This window comes from Malaclemys terrapin, chromosome 11 (assembly GCF_027887155.1).
Source record: "Malaclemys terrapin pileata isolate rMalTer1 chromosome 11, rMalTer1.hap1, whole genome shotgun sequence".
NCBI lineage: Eukaryota > Metazoa > Chordata > Testudines > Emydidae > Malaclemys > Malaclemys terrapin.
This window is the reverse complement of record NC_071515.1, coordinates 63,845,739-63,869,792: the sequence shown is the minus strand read 5'-3', so window position 1 is coordinate 63,869,792 and position 24,054 is coordinate 63,845,739. Positions and strand designations below refer to the sequence as shown.

Here is a 24,054-nt window from a genome sequence, read left to right as displayed (position 1 = left end):
ACCAGTTTTTGGTGAAATATGCAGTGCTGACAAGGCAACATCGAAAGTGCAGGTTTAAGGGGAAAAGCAAAACTGAGGATAGCACACTGGAGATGATATATCAAGTAAACATAAAAAAGACAAAAAATGATCCAAAACAACAACAACAAAAGGTGGATAGTTCCAAATTAAAAACCCACATAGAAAAGAAAGGGGAACAATAAGAAATATTAAATGCACCAACCTTAGTTTCCCATACAAAGTATTGTTGCCAAAAAAGCAAGACAGCCCCACCTATCCACAATATTTACTTTGCAACAACAGTTTTTAAGCACTACTGCTTCTTATTCTATTTCCATTTGATACTCATTCAGTGAAATTCATTTGTGCTGATTAGTTTTTTCTACCAAGAATTGATACTTGATTGGTTTGGCCCAGGTGATCAATGACTTGGTGCCAAATCATCCAGAAAATTAAAAGAAGGATTTCCAAAAGGAAATTAATTGAATTCTACATTCTACTCCAGTTTGGCACCAATCATCGGGAACCCCTTCATGAAGAGGATAGAATAATATGCAAGTTTTTCATGAAAAAAAAAAAAGTTAAAAAAATCAGTTTCTACAAGTACCATCTGCAAAACTTAAGTTGGGAAACTGTTAATGGAAACACTGAAAAGGTCTGGGGAAAATACATCAGGTCAAAAGAACTGAAGATATGAAAACATAGCTCAGTGGTTTGAGCATTGGCCTGCTAAACCCAGGGTTGTGAGTTCAATCCTTGAGGGGGCCACTTGGGGATCTGGGGCAAAATCAGTACTTGGTCCTGCTAGTGAAGGCAGGGGGCTGGACTCGATGACCTTTCAAGGTCCCTTCCAGTTCTAGGAGATGGGATATCTCCATTATTAATTAATTAAAAAATACCCAAAAGTTGTAAATTAGAGCGTTTTCTCCAGTTATATATGGTTACAACTTGAAATATTTACATGGTCTCTTACTACTTAAGAACTAAGCCTACTAGAAAAGGTGAACCATACCTGTGCTACCATTACTTTAAAGCCAGCCTCCTTTACCAGCCTTTCAACCTCAAAGGTGTTTTTTTTTTTTTTTTTTTTTTTAAATGAAGCTTACGTTCTGCATAAATTGAGGCTACATCTTCAGGAAAATTACCTAATGCCCAGGGACAAATGCTTACATTCCACTTCCAGCCCTGTGCACTGTGATTCTGCCATGTATTCCTGGCTATCTTTCTAATTTTAAAAATAAATAGACCATGAACTTTAGTGCATGTGTAAACAAATGCTTACATGAAGGAATGATGAACTGTGGTTCTGTATTTCCAGCATATCCCAGTTTTGTATACCTGCAAAACAAAAGGCAAACAGATTATGCTACTAATATTCCTATCCATATTGAGTCTAAGATACTATGTGATGATTAATGCCACAGAAATATTGGTTAAATACATTTCTTAAGAGTAGTCATAAAGGAACAAACTTCCAATGGAGCTGAATCAATTAAATCAAGCCTGAAACTGAACATTTTTCTAAACATTTAAAGCACAACCCTAACCTTATTTGTATACTTCAGAGAAAAACATCTTCATGAAAATAACAGAAATACTTACAAAGGCATAGCTGTGTGCATGAAAGGAATGTGTAATATTAAACCCCACCCTCCTATGAACATTAAGAGAGAAATTACAATTTCTTAAATTTTAATGTTTGTTTGTTTTTTGGAAGGTCTGCTAAGTATTATTCATGATAATCCACCTTCTATTCTGGGAACAGTGTCAGTAAGTTCTGGAAAAGTATACTCTGTCTTGAAAACCTAAACCCTCGTCAAGTGCAACATCCAACACTGAAAAATCCAAGAAATGTCCTAGCATATAAAACTACTTAACTCTTTTTGTATCAAACTCAGCAGATTCTAATAAAAACTAGGTTGTTGCAGATAGCAACATGCTGCTTAGTAGTTTTGTGGTGTAGGAAAAAGTCCAGTACACACACACACACACACACACACACACTGAAAACTGAAAGAAAAATATAGCCAGATGAAAGATGTATTTTCAATAAAAACGCTGCATTCAAAGCAGAGATCAGCAGATCTAAAAATACATACTGCTTATTCAGCAAGAACACAGCAGCCTGATTTCTGAAAATAAAAATAAAGTGGGGCTTTTTTTTTTTTTTAATTGTTAGAATAGAAACATTCATTCAACTTGGGTCTCCAAGGGCATGTCTACACTACAGCTGCTACATCTACAGAGCTGCAATTGTGCTGCTGCAGCACAGTAGTGTAGATGCTTCCTACGTCTATGGAAAGGGTTTTTCCATTGATTTAGTAAATCCATTTCTCCAGGAGTCAGTAGGTAGGTCTATGGAAAAACGTTTCTGTTGACCTACTCACATCTACTTTGGGGTTAGGTTGACCTGACTATTGCACTCAAAAGTGTAAACCAGGCCTGAATACTGAGACAGCATGTTAACAGCTGTACTACCAATGTAGTCTCTCAAAGTGAGGATTCACCTTTAACAAACTAGACTAGACTTCCACATACTATTCCGTAAGTTAACATGGGGTGGTCAAAAATTGAGACATCGGAGGGGAGGGGATAAAAGTGAGGTAGAAAAGTAAAAAAACAGGGGGAAAGTCATAATGAATAATTTTTTAATGATTACTTTTTAATATAACCAATAGCACCCTCTAGATTTGCATAACTATTTTTCAAATTTACCAGATCTACTCATCCAATGCTGATGTTAAAATGGAAAGATTTTACTCACTGAAAAAGTGACACCTTAAGCAAAGTGAATTTTACAAGACTAAAGTAAGTTCCCTAGTGCCGCTCATGTAAACCAAGATGTGTCTGACTAATGTTTGAATCAATGAAGTACGCGACACACCCCGTCTTAATCCTATTTGCAGTAGTAATTGAGTCCCTTTCTCCATTACTGAAAGTATCCCAATATAAGAAAGATTGCGGAAGGGACTACTGATATAGCATCACTGTTTACAGATTACACCCTAAAGTATTTTCTATAAATTTGAAAAACCTTATTAGATTTGGGGACCTCTCTGAGTCAGGACTGACTTACAGAGAGGAAGGTGGGCACTTTGAGTTGAGTTCTCGTCCCCTAACTTTCCCAAACAGAACTCTGTACCAATAGCATATTATAAATTGCTCCAATCAAGTTATATTGCTCTGTAACATTCTTCTAGGATGCCACAGTACCAAATCCACACAAATGAATGTAAAACATAATAGGGAGGTAGATCACCTTGTATGACCTGAACTACAGAACACTTACCAATGGTTTTCAAGTTTCTAGAAAGGTAAAATAATAATATGATCATCTTAATGACAGCCTGACCAAAGAGAATTTTCTCCAAATTCAGCTACCTATTCAATATTCTTGTTGAGCTACTTATTTTTCTTCATTAGAAGAGAGGGAAAAAAACTAAGATTGTTCCTGTGAAAGACAAGATGAGTGCGGTAGTATCTTTCATTGGACCAACTTCTGTTGGTGAGAGAGAAGTTTCCAAGCTTACACAGAAGTCTTCTTCAGGTCTGGGAAACGAAGACCTTGTCTACACTAGAATTTACTTCGGAATAAATTTCACCACTTAGGGTGTGAATAATCCACACCCGAGTTACATAAGTTATACTGACCTAAGTGCCAGTGCAGACAGTACTATGTCAATGGGAGAACTGCCTCTTGTGGGAGGTGGAGTTAAGCCAGTGGGAGAGCTCTCTCCCATCAGCTTAGATTGCGTTCACCAGAAGCGCTACAGTGGCGCATCTGCATTGGTGAAGCTACACCCCTGTAGCACTTCTGGTATACCTATCTCAGAACTGGAAGGGACCCCGAAAGGTCATCGAGTCCAGCCCCCTGCATTCACTAGCAGGACCAAGTAGTGATTTGTGCCCCAGATCCCTAAGTGGCCCCCTCAAGGATTGAACTCACAACCCTGGGTTTAGCAGGCCAATGCTCAAACCACTGAGCTATCCCTCCCCCCCCCCCCCCATAACTCAAACTGTCACTGCTAAACATAAGATTTGACACACTTGTTTACCATAAATAGTTAACATATTTCAAGGGACCATTCAAGGTGAAGTGGCCAACTAACAACCCGCCAATCATAGGTAGGAAAGAGGGTGGGAGTGGGGGGGGGGGTTGTTAGTGGGTTAGATTATTGTAACAAGCCCTAAATCCAGTATCTTTATTCAGTCTGTGATTTTTAGTGTCTAGCAAAATTATGAGCTTAAACTTAAGCTCAAGCTCCCAGGGTCATCTTTTGAAAGTGTTGTGCACATTTCCTTTGAGGATGAGGGGTCAGGTATAGAGTGATCGCTTTGTGAAAAGTGTTCACGCACAGGTGATACCATGTTTTTTTCTTTTATCGTTTTCCTGTGAGAGTTCATTCGAGAGCGTAGCGATTGTCTGGTTTCACCCAGTTACTATTGGGGCATTTAGTGCACTGGATGAGGAACGCTACATGTTGTAACAGGCACGTGTAGACCCATGGATCTTGAAAGGCGTGTTATGTGGGGGGTTGATCATTGTAGCAGTGGAGATTTGTCTGTAGATTTTTCATGTATTGTTCTGGTGGAGTCTTGTGCCACTTTGAGTTGGTGTATGCTGGTCTATGGGGTGCTTGCAAGCTTGTTTTTTTCACCAAGAGAAGTTGGCCCAATAAAAGATACCTCACTCATCTTGTCTCTCCAATATCCTGGGACCAACATGGCTACAATAACACTGCATACAACAATTGTTCCTGTAAGGTAATCAGAATTTTAACGCCTACTTAAAACAGCTAACATTACCCAAATTCAGTAGAGAGCTACTATTTACAAAATAATAATTCATCCATCACTACTCCTGGCTATGATTATGTAAATCTGGCCAGGCAAGTAGAGTAAAAATGTTCTTGGCATACTATATACAAATATTAAGCAAAGCCACAGGGTGTAGATACTAACATGAGTAACTAGAGATCAAATATTTGATCTTCTCAGGTATTATCAGAAATAAATCCTGATGCCATTAATATAGATTTCACTCCAAAGTATTACCCAATTCCAAACTGTAATTGAAAGTAAATGGAAGACAGCATCCTCCTTTTAGTCTATGAACTACTGAACCAACACTTAAAATCATTAACAATTAACATTATTATATGCCATGACCATAGTGGTAGTGCTTAGTAATAAATATTGATCTGTCCCCCCAAATGTTTTATGTGTAGGATTTCTGATATTATGGGAATGTCAGGGAGAGCACAAAATTTCAATACGTCCCCTCAGTCACAAGACTTGTAATTGCAAACCATGAAGTCTGAATGGGTCTAACTACTAAATAAGGAAGCAAACAGCACAGCAACAGTCTCTCAACTGGCCTGACTAGCCAAGTGGAAAAAAAACAGTGAGACAAAAGGAAGACTTCACACCTAGGCCATGTAACAGAAGCCATTGAGCAAATGGTAACTGGGCTCAGGCACACTGGGGGTAGGTCTACGATGCAATATAACACCCACAGCTGACTTGAGCTTGTGGGGCTAAAAATTGTAATGCAAACATTCAGAGCCTGGTCTCCAGCCTGAGCCCAAATGTCTATGCTGCAATTTTATAGCTCTGCAAGCCTGAACCAGCAGACACAGGTCAGCCGCAGGTGTTTTATTGCGCTAATAGGGAGTGTTGTCTCCACTGCAGTTAACTCAAGCTAATATAGTCTGGGTGAAATATCCCCACTGCAAAACCCCTGCCTGTGCCAGACCTACATAACTGCATTGTATGGTGCTGTACTAGTCTGTATGCGGGGATGGATTTCTGATGAGATATCCCATAGTTCTTAGTGGTGCAAGAAACTGGCTGCTCTACAAATTCATTTGCAGGGTGCTCTCTCACATCTAGCATGGCGCTGTCGTCTGTGGCAGTGACATGAGAACAATACTTCATGTACATAACTTCCAAATGGAGTTACTCATTAATGCAGACAATTCTAAAGATAAAAGTAAACAGCATTTGGTAACAAGAACTTTTAATGCGAATGTCATTAAGGATTTCAGTCTGCAAGCCAAGTGATTTATGGCACACCCGACTGACTTCTCTACCTTTCAGTTTCTTTCCTGTCCACTAAACATAAAAATGTTCTTTTAGGTGTATTCCCCCCAAATATAGGCCTTACTGATATCACACCAGCAGGTGACTGGTGTCAGCTTCCAGGCAGCACAAGGAGAGAATTTATTTATGACATCTCTGTTCAAATGCTGTGGATGCACAGCAGAAATGGAGCAGTCAAATCTTGGGTTAAATGCTGAGGCAGCATAGATGATTTCCAGTGTAGAATAAGGGAGGTAGACAAAGTGCAGCTCAGGTGGAACTGTAGACTAGGATTGCAGGGCTAACAGCACCTGAGTTTAATAAGCCTACCTCTTCATTTTCACTGCAAAATAGGTGGGCTGCCAGCCTGGATTGAAGCAAAAACTGAGCTCAAGTCAACGCCCTTAACTGTGCTTGAGACTCCCTCAAGCCCCAACTAGAGGTTTTTCCTGCATGGATGGAAGCAGGGTTCGGCTAAAGCCTGACCTAACTCTGCAGTGAAGACATAACCAGGGAGGCTTTGAGAAAAGGAGTTTCAATCAGAGGAGGGAATGGATGAGGGGAGACACTCTGGAAGGAAAACCAAGACCAGGCTGGGTCCCTCCCAAGAGCCACTTGAGTTTCTGAAAATAATACAAGTTGGGTCTGTTCTTTCCCTTTAATTCAAGAGAGAAGACTCAGAATATCAGGGTTGGAAGGAACCTCAGGTGGTCATCTAGTCCAACCCCTGCTCAAAGCCGGACCAATCCACAACTAAATCATCCCAGCCAGGGCTTTGTCAAGCCTGACCTTAAAAACCTCTAAGGAAGGAGATTCCATCACCTCCCTAGGTAACCCATTCCAGTGCTTCACCACCCTCCTAGTGAAAAAGTTTTTCCTAATATCCAACCTAGACCTCCCCCACTGCAACTTGAGACCATTATTCCTTGCTCTGTCATCTGGTACCACTGGGAACAGTCTAGATCCATCCTCTTTGGAACCTCCTTTCAGGTAGTTGAAAGCAGCTATCAATCCCCCTTGTTCTTCTCTTCTACAGACTAAACAGAAGAGTGAGAGTATTGAGAAATTCCACCCAAAGACAGGTACAGGTGGTAGTGATAACTGAGGCCTGGCAAGCCTCCTCACTAGCAACTCAAGCTGTGAGAAAGTAGATACGTTTATGAAATGTTCCAATTCCATATAATGATAAATGTTGGTGGGAAATGGTGCAATAGGAAAACAGAAAAAGACTGAATTAGTCTAAACCAAAAAGGCGTGCGGATATAACTCAAGGACTGCTAAGGACATGCCTGGTAAACAGTCCTTAAAAGAACAAGAATTTGGGGGAATCAGGAACAAGAAGCTGAAAACCACAATGCTGCCTGAGCAAAAGAAGGAGAAGGATTGAGCTTCAACAAAATGGCTGCCACCTACACCATCTCAGGGGATGCTGCGATCAACTGTGACACCACTATGCCTGTGTCCTTCTGATCAGACTGGTCCAAGAAGAGGGTTCCAGAGACATTGCAACCTCCACTGGCTCTAGCTAAATCCTGAACTCCATCTGGGCAGTGAGTCTTCGTTGTCTTGTCCGGTTTTCCCCATCCAGGGTCTTTTCCTTCCCATCTTATTTCTTCTCCCTCCGCCACCTCTCCCCCCCCCCCCCCCGCCTTTTTTTTTTTTTTTTTTTTTAAAAAGAGTCTGGCTTAGCCAGCCAAGACTGTATATTCTGCAACACTGCTGTAAGCCTGTGACCAAAGAATCATCTAAAAGAAAAACTCCTAACAGCCAAAGTTTGCCAGGTCTCAGGGTGGCAGATATGACCAGGTGCCACGTCCGCATTTCTTAAACAGTGAGGTTGCAAGTGAAAGTCAACTCCAGAGTCAGAAGTGCATTTTTTTAATGTGTAGTTCTTCCTCCCCTAGGGTGACCAGACAGCAAATGTGAAAAATCAGAACGGGGGGAATACACCACAACATGGCCAATTGTTCATAGAGATACAGTAAGTGAATCATTAAAATTAAAGCTGCATATTTTGGATTAAGCGCAGGAGGGAAAGGAACAGAGAATAAAACTGAAGCAATGCCTCATAATTGCATGAAACACTGAATAGTGAAGAATACTGTGTAACTTGCTGCCTCCTACACATGAATTGTCTTCATTACTGTGGTCTGCAGAACAGTCTCTCTCTTCCCTTCAAGTGATGTCTCTGATACAGAGGTTGTCAATTTCCACCTTCCATTCTTCTCAGTCAGGACACAGCTGTACAGCTTCCGCTCTTCTTTGGATACCAATCCATCTAGTAACATCTCCAATGTAGGTGGTTCTCTTTCTTCCTGGTTTGCCTGCAATCTTGTCTGATAGTATGAGTATAGAAATTGAGTCACTCTGTGATAAGCAAGCAATACATCCAAAAAGATATTATTCTTTTACACAGGGTCTCTAATAACTGTGCTCTTTTTAAATTCATCCTTATCACCTCATCATTCGTCATTTTGGTGATCTAGCTAATTTTTAATGTTCTTCTGTAACACCACAACTCAAAACCACCGAGTTTTGTCTGTGTCCTTTTTAAGAGCCCAGCTTCCACATCCGTGCAACAGGGGTGACCATATGTAGCACATCAGCAATCTAGTGTGGATATGCAGTTTTAACTTTTGACTACACAGAAGTCTTTGTATGTTACTGAATGCCTTTTTTTTAATCGCATCTTCTGTCTGATGTTATTAGACTCCCCAAGTAGGGGAAACTATTCACTTGTTCCACAACAAAGTAGGAACTGAAGAGAAACAGTAAAATGAAAAAGAGTGCCATTCAATTACATCATATGAAAGCAGACAAGTAAATATTGACAAATTTTATAAGTGCTTGTGAACTTGAGTGTGTGGTATTAAATGAGGATATTGATATAACAGGCATCACAGAGACTTGATGGAATGATGATGATGATGTTGATAATCAACGGGACATGATAATACCAGAGGATCAAAATATATAGGAATGACAAAGTAGCTCATGCTGGTGGCATATATGTGAAAGAAAGCAGAAAGTCAAATACAGTATAAATCTTAAACTGTATCAGAGAATCTCAATGGATAAAAATTCCATGTTCGAATAAGGCTATAGGTAGTAGGAATATACTACCAACCAGCTGACCATGATGAAGACAGTGTTTATGAAATGCTCAGGGAGATTAAAGAGGCTACAAAAACAGAAGAGCAAATACTAATGAAGGATTTCAACGATCCAATATTGGCTGGGTACATGTCACCTCAGGATGGGATGCAAAGAATTTCTAGACACCATTAATGACTGCTTCTTGGAGCAGCTTGTCCTGGAACTCAAAAGGGGAGAGGCAATTCTTGATTTAGTCTTTAGTGGAGCACATTATCTGGTCCAAGAGGTGAATATAGCTGAAACACTCAGTAACAGCAGCCATAATATAATTAAATTTAACATCCTTGTAAGTGGGGAAAATACCAAAGAAACCCACCACACTAGCATTTAACTTCAAAAAGGGGAACTACAAAAAAAAAAAAAAAAAGATGAAGTTCGTTCCTTTTAACTTCCATTTAACTATCACAAGAGTGAAATGCCTTCACACTGCATGGAAATGATTTGAAAACTACCATATAATAGAGGCTCAAACTAAATGTATACCCCAAAAGAGTAACAGGACCAAAAATATGCCACCATGGCTAAACAGCACAGTAAAAGAGGCAGTTAGAGGCTAAAAGCATCCTTTAGAAGTCATATCCTACTGAGGAAAATAGAAAGGTGCAAAAAAGTCATTAGGCAGGCCAAAAAAGAATCTGAAGAGCAACTAGCAAAAAAAAAAAAAAATCTGCAGTTAATGTCTTAAGTATATCAGAAGCACGAAGCCTGCCAAACCATCAGTGGGGCTACTGGATGATAGTGGTGCTAAAGGAGCACTCAAGGAAGACAAGGCCATTGCAGACAAGCTAAATGAATTCTTAGCATTGGTCTTCACTGGACAGGATGTAAGGGAGATTCCCACATTTGAGCCATTCTTTTTAGATAACAAATCTGAGGAACTGTTCTGGATTGAGATGTCAACAGAGATGGTTTTGAAACAAACTAACATTTAACAGTAATAAGTCACTGGGATCAGATGGTATTCACCCAAGAGTTCTGAAGGAACTCTCATTTGAAATTACAGAAGTACTAACTCTGGTATATAACCTATGACTTAAATCAGTCTCTGTACCAGATACCTAATATGACCCTGAATTTTTAAAAAGGCACTAGAGACAATCCAATTGCAGGCCAAAAACCCTATCTTCAGTACCAGGCAAACTGATTGAAACAATTATCAGACACACACATGAAACAATACATTGGGGAAGAGTCAACATGGCTTTTGTAAAGGAAAATCATGCTTAACCAATCTATTAAAATTCTTTGAGGATGTCAACAAATGTGTGGACAAGAGTGTTCCAGTTAATACCATGTACTTGGACTTTCAGAAAGTCTCTGACAAGGCCCCTCACTAAAGGCTCTTATCCTGTGACTGCTTACTTTGCTTAAGAGGGAAGGTCTTCTTATGGATCAGTAACTGATTAAAAGACAGGAAATGAAGGCTAGGAATAAACAGTCAGTTTTCACTGTGGAGAGAGGTAATTAGGCGGGATCCCCCAAGGTTCTGTATTTGGACCAGTACTGTTCAACGTAGTCATAAACAATCTAGAAAAAGGGGTAAACAGTGAGGTGGCAAAGTTTGCACATGATACAAAATTACTTAAAATAGTTAAGTCCAAAGTTGACTGCGACGATTACAAAAGGTCTCACAAAACTGGGTGACTGGGCAACAAAATTACAGATGAAATTCCATGTTAATAAATGCAAAGAATCACAGGCTTGAAAACATAATCCCAACTATACATACTAAATGATGCGATCTAGTTAGTTGTTACCACTCAAGAATAATCTTGGAGTCCTCTGAAAACATTTACTCAATGTGCAGCAACAGCAGGAAAAAAAAAAAAAGCACTAACAATGTTAGAAACCATTAGTAAAGGGATAATATCATAATGCCACTATATAAAGGCATAATAGTATTCAAGGTAGGGGTGTGTGTGTACACAGTTCTGGTCGCTCCATCTCAAAAAAAAAGGTATACTCGAATTGGAAAAGGTACAGAGAAAGGCAACAAAACTGATTGGGGTATGGAACAGCTTCCATTCGAGATATTAAGAAGAATGGGACTGTTCATCTTAGACAAGAGACAACTGGGGGGGGGGGTACGAGAGAGGTCTATAAAATCATGAATAGCATGAAGAAAGCAAGTAAGGACGTTTTATTTATTCCCAAAAACCAGCGATCACCCAATGAAGTGATTAGGCAGCAGGTTTAAAACAGACATGAGGAAGTACTTCTACGTACAGTCAACCCGTGGAATTTGTTGCCAGGCAATGATGTGATGGCCAGAAGTATAACTGCATTCAAAAAAGCATTAGATAACTTCATGGAGGACAGGTCCATCAATAGCTTTTAGCCAAGATGGTCAGGGATGCACTCTCATACTCTGGGTGTCCCTAAGCCTGTGACTGCCAGAAACTGGGACTGGGTGACAGGATGGATCACTTCATAATTGCTCTGTTCTGTTTATTCCTTCAGAAGCATCTGGCACCAGACACAATCAGAAGAAAAGATACTGTGCTAGATTTACCATTGGTCTGACCCAGTAGAGCCATTTTTATGTTATGTTCCTAACTTGAGCATTGAGGTATTGGTGTTGCCTACCATGTGTGTTATTGTTTACTTAGCATACATTTTGTCTTTCTAATGTTGATCATCATTCCTTTTTTCTTGCTGGCACTGTTCACAGTAATAAGCATGTTCTCAAGTTCTTCCGTTGTGAAAGAGATGGGTAAACTAGGTCACTGGCATATCTTATGTTGTTGATGTATATGCCATTGACTGATATGCCCTGATGGCTGTCTTCTAAACTTTCCCTCTTATTTTATTTATTTATATTTTTTAAATAGCTGTGGAGTAGGATGTAACTGTGGGTAACACCTTTTGTGATGCTGCAGTACTCAGATATTTCATAGTTCATTTGGATTGCTGCTTTCTCATTACAGGTTTTGGGTTTTTTTGTTTTGTTTTATTTATTTTATTTTATAAATTGTAGGTCTTGAGTCAATATTACATTCTGCAGACCATTACCCCCACTATTTAAAATCCCTTTTCAAAACTCACTTCTTCCATAATATCTAGAATTTTAAAAAAATTATATTTTTATCTACAGATAATTAATTTTTAAAAATGAGGTGAAAGTAATTTAAAGTACTACTCTACCTGAATGCCTCTTCCAAATTGTACTTTATTTATGTATGTTTCCCTTGCTGCTGTTTGACACACCCACACAAACAATTACCTTTAGCAGAGGAAATAACGAAACTGACTATTCACACAGTGCTGTCAAATACACAAAACAAAATGGAGAGAATTTTTTTCCCCCTGTAATCTTTTAGTTAATGAAAACTTAAGTGTTACATAGAATGATGGTAGGTACAAAATGTTAAGACAAGAGTGATTACGTAGATGTCCTTAACGACTGGGTACACAACATAAAATAGATAAAATTAGTAAGGACATTCAAGCCAACTGGAAATTTATAGACTAACTCCCTTATTACTCTACATAGCAAATATGCAAAATATTAACAATGTGCAAAAAGTATGTGGTGCAAAATTTATCAGTGAATAAAATCTACTACACATTTCTACAATCTTTCATCATTAAACGGCAGAATAACCACACCCTGGATGACACAAGAGCCTTCAACATTCATTTGACAACTGAAACAATTATGCTCAAATAAATTACATCTAGTCCACACAGATTAATGCGGCTTCTTTTTACTTCCTTTCAAGCACATTCTCAGTAGCAACTTTTACAACACTAAACAGCACAAAATACATATGCTAATGTACCATTTCATTTGTTTCAATGTTTACAAAGATGTTCAATGACCAACAAGATTTGATGGATTAAGTCATGCAAAAAAAATGGCCCACAACTGGTCCTTTCCAGCAAGGAGACTTTGGAAAATCTGCAGTCCAGTAATGTCTTATCTACACTAGAAAATTTTGTACTAATTTTTCATTAGTTGTGCCTGGTGGTATTCTAATTAGGGTTTTCATACTGCACTCAAAGCAGTATCAGATTTCTTTCCACAGTTAAGGAGGACATTTACAACAGTGCAAGCACGATGTGGACAGGGATCAGCTGTTTTTAAAGCATCACAAAAACTACTTCGGCGCATCACTGATAAAAATGGGAACATATTTAGTCTTTACATATGTATGTTGAAGTGACCGCAAGAAGTGTGGACAAAGCTGTGGGACTGTTGAGGACTAATTTCAGTCTTTTATGTTGTTGCTGTATTTGAATCAATATGGAGGATATGGGGAGCCCAAGAAGAGTGTATTTTTCATTTCTCCTGGAGAAAAAGGAAAAGAAATTGAAAATCCTCTCCTATAGAACAGATTTTGTGCTACAGCTGGACAGATAAAAGTTGGTCAGGAAGCAGTGAAGCCTCTGGAATCCCTTCAATACTTGAATTACTGGGAAACGACAAGGGAAGCAAGGCTAATTAATTTCTTCTATGCGCAGCTCTAATATATCTTCTCAAATGCTCTTAAGAATCAGACATGGGATGACAAATCTAGGCAAGAACTGAGATCAGCAAACTAAAATTCACAATTTGCTGACAAGAAAACTTTCAGTGAGCACTGTTTCTTCAATCCAGTGCCCCAAACTTCTGTACTAGGGAAGTTCTAATTATTAGCTAGTATGGGACTGGTCTTTATCTTAGGAATTTTGATTTTTTTTTTTGTTCGCAACTACTTCAATCATAAATATTGGGTTTTAAATAACTTTAAATTAACAGGACTGAACTACTACTAGTCAAAAAAGGAAACTTAACATTGTGATTGAAGGAGATGCACACAATTTCAAATTATCCCAGACAAAATACTCTGAGGATGCAGACTAGAAAAACAGAGATGGGAGTCTAAAAGTGTTTCTAGACACAGGGGATGCGCAAACCAGACAACTGGACCAGGCAACTACTGCAACACTGGATATTTGAGAGGATGTTGTTGAACCGAGGCTAGTCAACGGATGTAGGAATTTAAAAAACAAACATTCTTCCCCTAAAGAGAGACTACTGTAAATTCACTTCTGTGAATATTTTCACTGTGACAATACATACTTACCCACCTTAAGCCATTAATATTAAATAAGATCATGATAAAATGTAAAGTGAAACCAGAGAGTTACAGCTGTGTAAAGAGAAAGGAAGCTACCATTTATTTTGACAATAATTGTCTAAGTATCTTGGAAAAGAAAGAGAAAAACTTCTAAAACGCTGATTTACATTTCAAAGTATTATTGTTTTTCTTGTATTTAATAAACAGAACTATGATTTATCCAAATTCTACAGTTATCTGTGTCTCTCTTTCCTGAATCTGAGTAAACCCGTAAAAAAATGAAATAGGTTCTTAACACAAAACAAATCCAAAATTCAGAAACTTCTTAACTACTCTAAGGAATTTGCTATATGGGGAAGTTCACCAAAATATTCCCATTCATTCTACCACTACCGGTTGAACCAGGGGAACCAACTGAACCACTGTTAAAACCATTAGAAGCAGCAGTGAAAGCAAATCTCTTGTGACCAAATCCATCTTATCACAGTTTCAATTAAAATGGCAATTTTTAAAAAAAAAATGGCACAGGCCACCAGAACCTTGTCTATACTGCAGCTCCCAGTTTAAACATTCAGCAGAACCTGTGGGAGTTTTGGGTCAAGTTTTCCTAGTGTAATCACAGCTAATGAGTCTATTGCTTCCAAGTTATGTTTGATAGTCCTCCTTTGGTAGCTAGCTTATGAATAGTTACTACTTAAGCTGCTTGGCATCCACAACAGCATGATAAACCCATCCAGGACCAACCTTTTTATAATAAATTCAGATATTGAACAATGTCTTGACCACAATTGTGGGGCTCTAAGATATCAGAAGAGGGTGGGAGTTTTGAGACTGGAGTCTGTGGAGTATGCATTATGGCACTATGAATTCCAAACAAATACAAATCCAGCCCACAGAATCTGAACAGTTTCTGGACAAAATTAGGGTACCAATGTTTTTTCTCATTTGACACTGGTGTTGGTGGTATAACACTCTCCCAAAAGACAAAACAAGGAGTGATCTCTAACACAGTCTATGCCAAGGGTCGCCAAACCATGGCTCACAAACTGCATGTGGCTCTTTTATAGTTGAAGTGCAGCTCACAGAGGGCCCCCCTGCATTCTCGGCCTACCAGACTGGGGGGGGGGGGGGGGAGAGAAGAGCTTGGGGCTTCTGCCTTGCACCAGGGTGTTGGGGCTAGGGGCTTCTGCCCAGTGTGGAGGGGGTGTCTCAGGGCTTCAGCTATTACACTGGAGCCCTGGTAGGCGCACCCCAGCTCTCAAACTTCTGAAGATTGTCATATGTGGTTCAGACAGTCAATAAGTTTGGCCACCCCCAGTCTATGCTGTTGGAATCCTCATTGTCATGGTGATTCATTGTTTGACCTTTTCTTCTTGTTGAATATACCATATTTAGCAGCACTACACATGTCTAAAAACTTACCAGAATACCACAGGTGGGTGGAATATTTGGGAGGGATAGCTTAGTTATTTGAGCACTGGCCTGCTAAACAGGGTTGTGAGTTCAATCCTTGAAGGGGTCATTTAGGGATCGGGGGCAAAAATCTGTCTGGGGATTGGTCCTGCTTTGTGCAGGGGGTTGGACTAGATGATCTCCTGAGGTCCCTTCCAACCTTGATATTCTATAAATACAATACTTTGGGAATCCAGTGGCCAGAGGGAAGTTTTTCTTGGGGAAAGTAATGCTAATCAGTGTCTACTATACTTAAGTTTTCAGTAAATTAAAACATATCAAATATGTCAAAAGAACAGGAATACTTGTGGCACCTTAGAGACTAGCAAATTTATGCTCTAATAAATTTGTTAGTCTCTAAGGTGCCACAAGTACTCCTGTTCTTTTTGCAGATACAGACTAACACGGCTGCTACTATGAAACCTGTCAAATATGTCAGGCTGTTATGGTTGGTAAAACAAGTTTCCTAGTGGGAAAAAACAATCAGACTTATCTTTGAGTCAGCACAGACAGGTTTTATGTGTGGTACTACTTATGGCTTTGTCAAGCAGCAGCAGAGTGACATTAACAACATTCTGGTCAGTTTCACTACTGACATTCAGAACCTTCTAGGTTGCAAAAAAAAATTTCAAGAATCATGTCAATTTCATGATGCAGCACAGAAACCAGAGCAGCAGGAGCCACACACTGGAGTTATTCATGGGTGATGACAACACAAAAATGGAGGCTAGAAGAGAGACCTGTTCCTCCTGAAGCAACCAGGAGGCTTTGGAGTTGGAAAAGTAGTTTCTAGCAGCAGAAGAGATGAGCTCCATATTAAGATACCTATTTTTTTGAAGCAGATATTTGTGTGCATACAAACTGTACCTATCCAATTCTTTGGGTGTCTCTGACAATCAGGATATGCTTTTGGGGAAAATAATCATTTTTATCCTGTTTGGGTAAAATTAGTTATTTCCTTAATTTTATATTTCAAATATTAAGATATGCAACAAAACTGCCAATTTTGATAAAGCAAACTAGATGTGGCGTTTTAATTCTCTGGAGCTTAAAGAAGTTCAGTAGAAATATTGGAGGAAGCCATGTGCTTACAGTTTCTAATGTTGTTCCATTTGAGAAGAATGTTATGTTATATTGCTGTTGTGATGGCTGCTAATACAGATTTTAATGTGTGTCCAGAAGAAGAAGAAACCACACAAACAATGAAAGGATCACAACTGCTGTATCAGTTAGTTTTTACTCAGATTTTGGATAAAGATATACAAATGAAAGCCCAATTAAAATCAAGTTTTCCATGCTACGTCATTTCAGCACCTACCTTAAGATCACATCAACCAGCCATCAGCACTATGGCAGCTACTAGAAAGCATAGAGAAAGGTGTCTCCTCTAACTGTTCAAACTGGCTTGGGTACCAAAATATAATTTGCTATTAAGTTAAATTCACAGGTATTCAAGGTTTATAAAATAACTGTACTAGTGACTTGACTCTTTAGAAATTGTACCTTTATATTTAAAAGTTAGATCTGACGATACCATGCCATTTAAAAATATACCATTGCTCAAAATGGGAACTTACTCAGAATCTCCTCAATTTATAGTTTAGCCCAGGGGTTCTCAAACTGGGGGTTGGGACCCCTCAAGGGGGTCGTGAGGTTATTACGTTGCGGGGGAGTCACAAGCTGTCAGCCTCCCCCCCCCCAACTCCACTTTGCCTTCAGCATTTATAATGGTGTTAAATATATAAAAAAGTATTTTTAATTTATAAGGGGGGAGGTCGCACTCAGAGGCTTGCTGTGTGAAAGGGGTCACCAGTACAGAAGTTTGAGAATCACTGATTTAGCCATCTATGACGTGTACGCTATATAAAGAAGATTATATCTGTAAATGTTATACCATAGCAGATTAACAAAGCCGAATACAAGCATTAATACAAGCACTTATATATTACCATACCTCCCTGATAACTTGTATTTCTGAATCTATTTGCTTTCTACTTGTGAAACTTATTTTAAGTAATTTTAAAAATGCCCCCCCCCCCCAAAAAAGTATATTTTATTTGAATGCAGTTCTCAAAAATAGGAAATGGTACATGGCTTTGAATGTTATGTTTGTATTGCAAATGTAATTTCTGTTGGCATTGGCAGAATGCTGCCTCTCTCCTACCACATCCTCTGGGACCTGCACATTCATTTCTGAGTGTCCTAACAGTATGCCTCTGTATTTCAACACACAAGACAGAGCTGGACATATGCTGCATTGCTAATTGGTCATTACTTTCAAATTCATCCACAATCTACTTACCCTAAAGAAAAACATTAAACTGCACTTTATATTATAGCTAATACATGTGAAAGTGTGTCCAACTAAAGGGTAAAACAAAATGTCCTAAAATCTCTTCCAAAATTCTAGTATACAGGTAGGTATAAAATTTCCTTCATTAAGAAAAAAAAACACAAACATACCACTACACAAAGTCAACAAATCAAGCCCACCCCTTAGAATAGGCCAATAGCTTTCAAACATCCATCAGAAGAAGCCTGAGAGAAAAGATTTATCATCTATTAAGCTCTGAAGTCAACTAGCTAGGAGTCTGCTGGGCTGATAGAATCAGCAAATTCCAAAGTCAAGTCTTCTACTTGAAGAAAACCCTGCTATTGGCCCCCCAACACACAAGACCACCCCCACTGACTTCTGCTTTCATGACAGTACACAAAGGGAAATTAAGAAACTTTTCCCACATCAATCATGACTTGCTAAACATTTTCCCCAATCTTTTGGGGAAGTATCTAAAATATACAGTTGTTTAGCTGCATTTCTTCCATATAGACATGATGCAGACATTCTGCATAGTGAATAAAAGTGTCCAGAGCATCATATACACTTGTACTAGTTTAACCGCTTAACATATTAATTTAAGGAGGTAAACAAGTGGCATTTGTCTGTCAAGAGCAGACTTGCATTAAAATACCAGTTTACATAGCTATGTTGCAACATGTTTCTACTTCAGGACAATGTTTAAATTAGAAGCAGTTGTCTTCTGAAAAAGTATCCTACTGAACTGTAGACAAAAACATGCCATTAAACCTTGTCTTAATAAAAGCTAGTCTCATTTAAGATTTTTTTTAAACCACATAGGCTCAAATCTGACAAATATACAAGAGCAGTGATTTCTGAAATCTCTTGCAGATGCTGAATAACATGGAGATAAATCTAAGGCAATTTATGACAAAAAAACCCCATACTAATAAGTATGCAACATTGTCAGGAAAAAAAATCAAGAGATATTGCATTATCCAAAGAATTAAAACTCGAATCAGTCCAGTGACAGCATGCACTGTGTCTCACTCCTCACATTCTAAGTTAGTCCACATTACACAGCTGTAAAGTTCTATGACCATGCAATGACCACAAGTGGGGAAAAAGGAGCCTCACAAGAAAGGCATCAGAATAAGACTCTTCCCACACCTGAACACTAGTTTAGAATCAAACAAAATGGAGAACCTATGTTCAGATGAGAGAGAAAAATAGAAATTTGTTCAACAACATTTTCAATTTAGAGATATCATCTTCTTTGACTTATTGAATTATTTCTAAAAAAACCACACACAATAAATCTAGGCAAGATGTGTATCACCTAAAATTCTAGTAGTACTTGCTTCACCTGGTAGCTTACATAAAGATTCCTGAACCAGCTACATGCCAAGGCCTACTTTCAGACTAGGAATGTTTTTAAAAGGTAGCTTGTCCAAGGATAACTTCTGCATTCCCAGACCTTTTTTGATTACGTAAGTAGCCTTAGCATGGCATTCGTATATTCTGGTAATTTTACATTTTATTTTTTTCCCCCTTTTCTTTACTTTACTTTTGATAAAAAGGAAACTGCTCATACACTAAGTCAGTGGTGTCAAACAGGTGACCCACAGTCCCACCTAACTATTTATCCAGCCCGCATGACAGATTAGATTCTCAAGCTTTCATTTTGTTAAGAAGTTAGTTTCTAGCCCTTATGGTTCTGAAAAGAAAACTTGCATTCAGATAATGTTTGGAACTGAGGTAGCACTGTCTTTCTGAACTGACAGCACGCCACTACCCCATCCATCTCAATGCATTGATGAGCTGCTGTAAATAGGCCCATGAGTTAGAGGTCCATAACTGCCAATTGCTGGGTTTCTTGCATCTTCTTCTAAATCATCCGGCTACTGCCCACATAATATTGCACTAGACAGACCACTGGTTCTGTGTTCCTAAAAGCCAAATTTTCAACTAATTTTGGCACCCAAATATGCATTTCATCTGCACATTTACCACATTACCTGTGTGATGTGGGCAACTCAGGTACTAGCATGAGCAAATGGCCAAAAAAACAAAAGAAGCTGAGAAGTACCCTGCATAGTTTTTCCCTCGTTGCATTAATATTTCTCAAATAAATGTTGAGTTACTACTATCAGGGCCATATTCTCCCTTGATCTTTGTGCAAGCTTCCCGTCTGGTCAATGGACAATATAAAAGTGATCTGGCCTTCTTTTTAGAATTAGTTTGATTCTCCAATTACTTTTCTTCAACATGTGGTTTAAATGACAGTAGCAGATCTGAAAAAGCAACTGAGATGGCAGCAGCAACAGATAGAAATATAAATAATTATTTTTGATGCACTGTGATGTGTATTTCAATGAGACATTTTTGTAAGTTGTGTCAAGAGCTCCTCCAGATGTACATTTTAATGTCACAAAGTGGGCTAGGATTCACTAGGCTCTTCTACAAGTCCATGCAGCTACTAACTGTGCATGCTCAAAAGTTATTTTCAATCTTATAACTTTTTAATTTTAAAATTTTCAACTCCACCTCCAAATCTAGCAAAGAGCCTATTCACACGTGAAGCATAGAGGGCATCCCCTGCCCCCATCAGAATTACTGGCAAGCAAAAAAGCCCTTGAAATCCTAAAATGGTATTTTTCCCTTTTCCATTAATGAGTGGCTCAAGAGATTTTGCTCATGGTTCCCCACACAAAAGATCACTTCTAAACATGGAAAATTTAGCCCCAAAAGGAGAATTTTTAATATCAAAGCATATGAAAATTGGGGTTATAAAGAAAGTCTCATTGTAATCAACTATTTAAAAAGATACTATAATTAACTAAGTTATTCTAAATAATGATGATGATAGTTTAGTGCAGTAGTTCTCAACCAGGGTACAAGTACCCATGGGGGTATGCAGAGGTCTTCCAGGGAGTACATTAACTCATTTAGATATTTGTCTAGTTTTACAACAGGCTCCATAAAAAGCACTAGCGAAGTCAGTACAAACTAAAATCCCATACAGACAATGACTTGTTTATACTGCTCTATATACTATGCACTGAAATGTCAGTAAACTATTTATATTTCAAATGATTTATTTTATAGTTATACGGTAAAAATCAGAAAGTAAGCAAGTTTTCAGTAATACTGTGCTGAGACACTGTGGTATTTTTATGTCTGATTTTGTAGGCATGTAGTTTTTAAGTGAGGTGAAACTTGGGGCACGCAAGACAAATCACACTCCTGAAAGGGATATAGTAGTCTGGAAAAGTTGAAATCCACTGGTTTAGTGGGTATAAATGAAAACTGGTGGGAAAAGTCCTAGAATTAGAATGTTAGTACACGACTCTTTAAAGAACATTTTAGTGGGGCCTACAAACACCAAAGCATCAAAAAAAAAAAAAAAAAAGAAAGAAACAGAACCCTCAAAACCTGTACATGTCTTTGCTGAGTAACCACATTACTGTAATTCTTGTTCTATATATTCTCTTACTCCCCTATTTGAATGTAGGCCCCAATAATAAAAAGGGATCCTTTACTCCTGTACAAAGACCCACTGTAAACAAAGGAAATTCATTGCAAGTATAAGTAATTCTCTTTACAGTTTCTGGACTCGTAAACTCTTCAGGGCAGGGGCCATGTACTCACTTGTAGTAGATGCTTTACTGAAATACTTCATGATCAAAAATAATGAATATGACAAAGCACTCACTATCTAATACAAAAAATGTGATAATACAAAAGGAAAGAGTACATTCAGACGTCATATAAATTCAAGGTCATTATTCCTGCTGTAACTCTAAATGCAACCTTACCTAAGTTATCATTACTGCACCACTATTATATACATATACACGTGTGCAGTTTATAAAAATGAACGTTTATTGATGCTCTGTTAGTCCAAATTGGCACTTTTAAATTTAAAGAGGATGATGGGTTCACATTACTACTGGTAAACCAATTTTCACAATTCTGAAAGATTAAGTCCCCCCAAAAGTTAAATATGCATCTACTGAGTTTGCAATATGCCAAATAGATTATGAAAAATTCAATTTTAGTTTAAAACAAAACTTTCTATAAACATAAAAAAAATGGATGGGAAGTGAAACAAATAAGAGCAGCTTATTTGAAACCTTAGCTAGCACAGTCACTTAACACATTCACTTTCCGTAGAAAAGAGGGAGGAGCTAGAACCACAGCAAAAAAATCTGGATAGATTCTACAATAAAGCCCTCTGGAATGTTTAAAAATAAATCATTCCATCTGTAAAAATCACACACTAATCAGTAACTCACAGGAGGAAAAAAAATCCTGCATTTCCTCAGTACACTACCATGAAGGATACAGTGTAATCCTTCCAAGTTCAAACTCAGTCTTTACTTCCTACTGTTACCTACAGGGTCTCTGCACACAGTAGGAAGACTAAGAGCAGCAAACACAGGCAATAACTGAAAGGAATTCTGAACCTCTGTCCCTTTCATCTATTTGCATTAACTATCACTGGTACTTTCTCACTACTCGTCATCGGCTAGTTGCTAAATACAAAATAGTTTCTAAAAAGGATTTGGTTCAGGTTTGACACTGAAAACTGCCTTATAAGGTATAAAAGCCTGAAAGCAGGAAGAGGCTTTGACAAAACTAAGGAAGTTCCGCTGCGCTTGCTCACTAGAAGAGGGGGAAGGGTTTCCCCTATAGAGAAGTAATACTGAATAAATGATTTGATCCATATATTTAAAAAAACCATGGTATTTAGCAATAACCCATGAGCTCAGAATATTTAATGCACACAATTAAGTGACTGAACAATATAAATAATATTTTTATCATTTTGCTATCCTAGCTGGATTATGAGTAGGGTCCACCCTAACCTCAGCAGCCCCTGAACAGGAGCCTGCTTCCTGCAAGACACAGGCAGCAAGATTGGTCTTGGAGATTCTCAGGCAAGGGTGGGGAACACTGCTTCCTGAATGACCGAGCCAGGAAGATTTCTAGAGCAGCAAAGGGAATGAATGAAATTAGGGTGGAGAGGAGACCCTCCAAAAAAACCCCGAGAGGACGAGGGAAGAATGCTCACCTTAGGGTGTGACCCTGCCCCTGAGTCACCCTTAGGGTGTGACCCTGCACAGTCAGCCAAAAATGAACTGGGGGCGGGGGACGGTGCTACTTGGGGAGAGGCCCACTCCCCCAGGGAGTCGGGGGGTGGGTGCTGAAGTCAGGGTGGGAGCCCGCGCCCACCCAGATGTGGGGGAGAGGGTGCTCTTGGGGGGGAGCCCACCCCCACAAAGCCGTATGCGGAGGAGGGAAGGAGCTGCGCTGGAAGGGGATGGGGGGAGAAACGGGGGGGGAGGGGTGCTCACTTCAACCCCTTCCCCCGCTTTCCAGCCTCCTCTCCCCGCTGACACCACCGCCCCAGGGGGGCTATTGTGGGGCAAGACACGTCCCTGCAGCCTCCCCACCGGGGCTGGAGGAGATACCCCACCCCCCCACCGGCCTGAGGCACCCACACGGGAGAGCCCCCCCCACCCCCAGTCCCCGGTGCCTGGTACCAAACTGTCAGCAGCCTCCCTGCTGCCCATTCATCGCCGGCTCGCCGCCCCCGCGCTCACCCCGTGCCGCAGTCCACCACGCAAGCCGGTAGCCGCCCTGCCATCCTCCTCGCTAGAGATGGTGCTGGCCGGGGAAAGGTGGGGGCCCCTGGACTCTCCTTCTCGCCTCTCTCTCTCCACTACGGGGGAGCGAACGCGGCCACTTCCGCAACCCAGCCAGTCCCTCCCCCGCTCGCTCGTAGCTCACAGCCCGGGCGAACCCAAGATGGCCGACTCCCTCGTCCCTCCCAACGCAGCACGGCGAGGTGGGCGGGCGCAACAACCGAACCATTCAGTGACGTCCAATTTCTCGTCCTCGTCCCTACCAGCGGGTGTGAAGTAAAGCGGGCGGGCGCCTCTCCGCCCACTTATTTTTCTTTAAAGAGCCTTGGTTTCACCATCTGATTCTTCAAGGTCC

At 39.6% G+C, this 24,054-nt stretch overlaps 1 protein-coding gene across 1 annotated transcript in view; it reads right to left on the bottom strand.

Annotated features, from left to right (window-relative positions):
• The window catches only part of ACTR3 (actin related protein 3), a 51,244-nt gene extending 27,390 nt beyond the window's left edge, over positions 1–23,854 (bottom strand). Inside the window, exons 1-2 of the mRNA XM_054043306.1 lie at positions 23,658–23,854; positions 1,283–1,338 (exon numbers count right to left, since the gene is read on the bottom strand). Of these exons, the coding sequence (XP_053899281.1) occupies positions 1,283–1,338; positions 23,658–23,701 (100 nt within the window). The 5' untranslated portion in view covers positions 23,702–23,854. The remainder of the gene's footprint in view (positions 1–1,282; positions 1,339–23,657) is intronic.
• Between the last annotated feature and the right edge of the window lie 200 nt (positions 23,855–24,054).